At 41.9% G+C, this 1,669-nt stretch overlaps 1 protein-coding gene across 1 annotated transcript in view; it reads right to left on the minus strand.

The window, feature by feature from the left end:
* Window positions 1-1,669, minus strand: part of LYST (lysosomal trafficking regulator) — a 78,320-nt gene that overhangs the window by 26,308 nt on the left and 50,343 nt on the right. The window contains 1 exon segment of the mRNA XM_015562329.1: window positions 598-829. Within this exon segment, the coding sequence (XP_015417815.1) occupies window positions 598-829 (232 nt within the window).

A 1,669-nucleotide genomic window follows, 5' to 3' on the forward strand; every position in this document is an offset into this window, starting at 1 on the left:
TAGGTGTTTATAAATAAGGTAAAAGTTTAACCAGAAATTATCACATTTCTGTTTCATATTCTCTTTAATATTTGCCATTAAAGCAAACTAAAGGGCATTATTATTTAACATAAGTCTTTTAATTCTACTTGGTAAGAAAAATCAGCTGTCCTAGCTGGTTTGGCTCAGCAGACAGAACGTCGGCCTGCGGACTCAAAGGTCCCAGGTTCAATTCCAGTCAAGGGCATGTACCTGGGTTGCGGCCACATCCCCAGTAGGGGGCGTGCAAGAGGCAGCTGATCGATGTCTCTCTCTCATGGATATTTCTAACTCGCTATCTCTCTCCCTCTCCCTTCCTTTCTGTAAAAAAAATCAATAAAATATATTAAAAAAAAGAAAAGAAAAATCAGTGGCTTCTTTTAAAGATTCGCCAGCTACTAATTACATAAAGGCATCACTTTTTATTTTTACCACTTAAGAAGGCTTCGTTTTAGAGCTAATAGATATCATCACAAAATTAAACTTTCAGTAAAACAGTTTCCAAGAAGAAAGAGATTAGATTCGAATAACCTTTTTGGCTCCTATCCAACTGCCCCCAAACTCCAAAGCTGAACCTACTTTGTGTCCTCCTGTTCTTGCTGTTTTGAAGATACCCGAGCAGCACGATGAGGTCTTCGATCACTCTGAAATACTGGGGGCCCGAGGAGCTGCAGGCGTGGATTGTGACGGCTACGAGAAGCTGCTGTATATCGCAAGCAAGCAACTTGTATTCATTCAAAGGAATGCTAAAGAAAAAGAAAAAGGATTTCAGGCAGAGAGAACGGTTAATTCTGTCCCGCCAGCATGCATGCTCTCACTACTGATCCACGCTCACCCTGTGGCAGGCAACACGACTTGCGGGCTGGAAACAGACATGTGAGGACACACACTGACTCCAGCCAAAAGCTGTCTCACAGAGAACCAGGCAAGTAAAGAGATAAACGTAAAGGGTGGTAAGTGTAAAAACACAGGTTACACGCTAGCTGCTTTGGCTCAGTGGACAGAGCATCGACCCAAGGACTGAAGGGTCCCGGGTTCGATTCCAGTCAAGAGCAAATGCCCAGGCTGTGGACTCGATCCCCACTGGGGGGTGTGCAGGAGGCAGCCCATCAACGATTCTCTCTCTCTCTCATTATTGATGTTTCTCTCTCTCTCTCCCTTCCTCTCTGAAATCAATAAAAATATATTTAAGAGAACAAGCAAAAAAACCCCCCCAAAATAGGTTAACAGGAGCTGCTATGGGAACAGATAGGCAGGTTCTGAGCCCACACCAAAGGCGGAGAGTTGGTAGGTATGAACAGAAACATTCTGAGAAGGCCTCTCAGAGATGAACTTGGATTACTAACCTCTCTGAATCTCACTTACACACATTATTAGCTCTGTGGTTCTCAAGTGACTATTTGCCTAATCCTCAAGGTCCTGTTCCTGATGGCATAATAATGTTTATAAGACTATAGTGGAAGCTTGGTAATATACAGGGCGGGGCAAAAGTAGGCTTACAGTTGTGAGTACGTGATACAGTTTATTACCGTATTATTTCTTATTATTACCGTATTATTTTCCATAGGAACAAAACTTACTTTTACAACTTGTCTTTAGGTTCTAAACACCTAAAAAGTCATATAAATATCTCCTTATAAAAAACTTTGTT

Source organism: Myotis davidii, unplaced genomic scaffold, assembly GCF_000327345.1.
Source record: "Myotis davidii unplaced genomic scaffold, ASM32734v1 scaffold174, whole genome shotgun sequence".
Lineage (NCBI taxonomy): Eukaryota > Metazoa > Chordata > Mammalia > Chiroptera > Vespertilionidae > Myotis > Myotis davidii.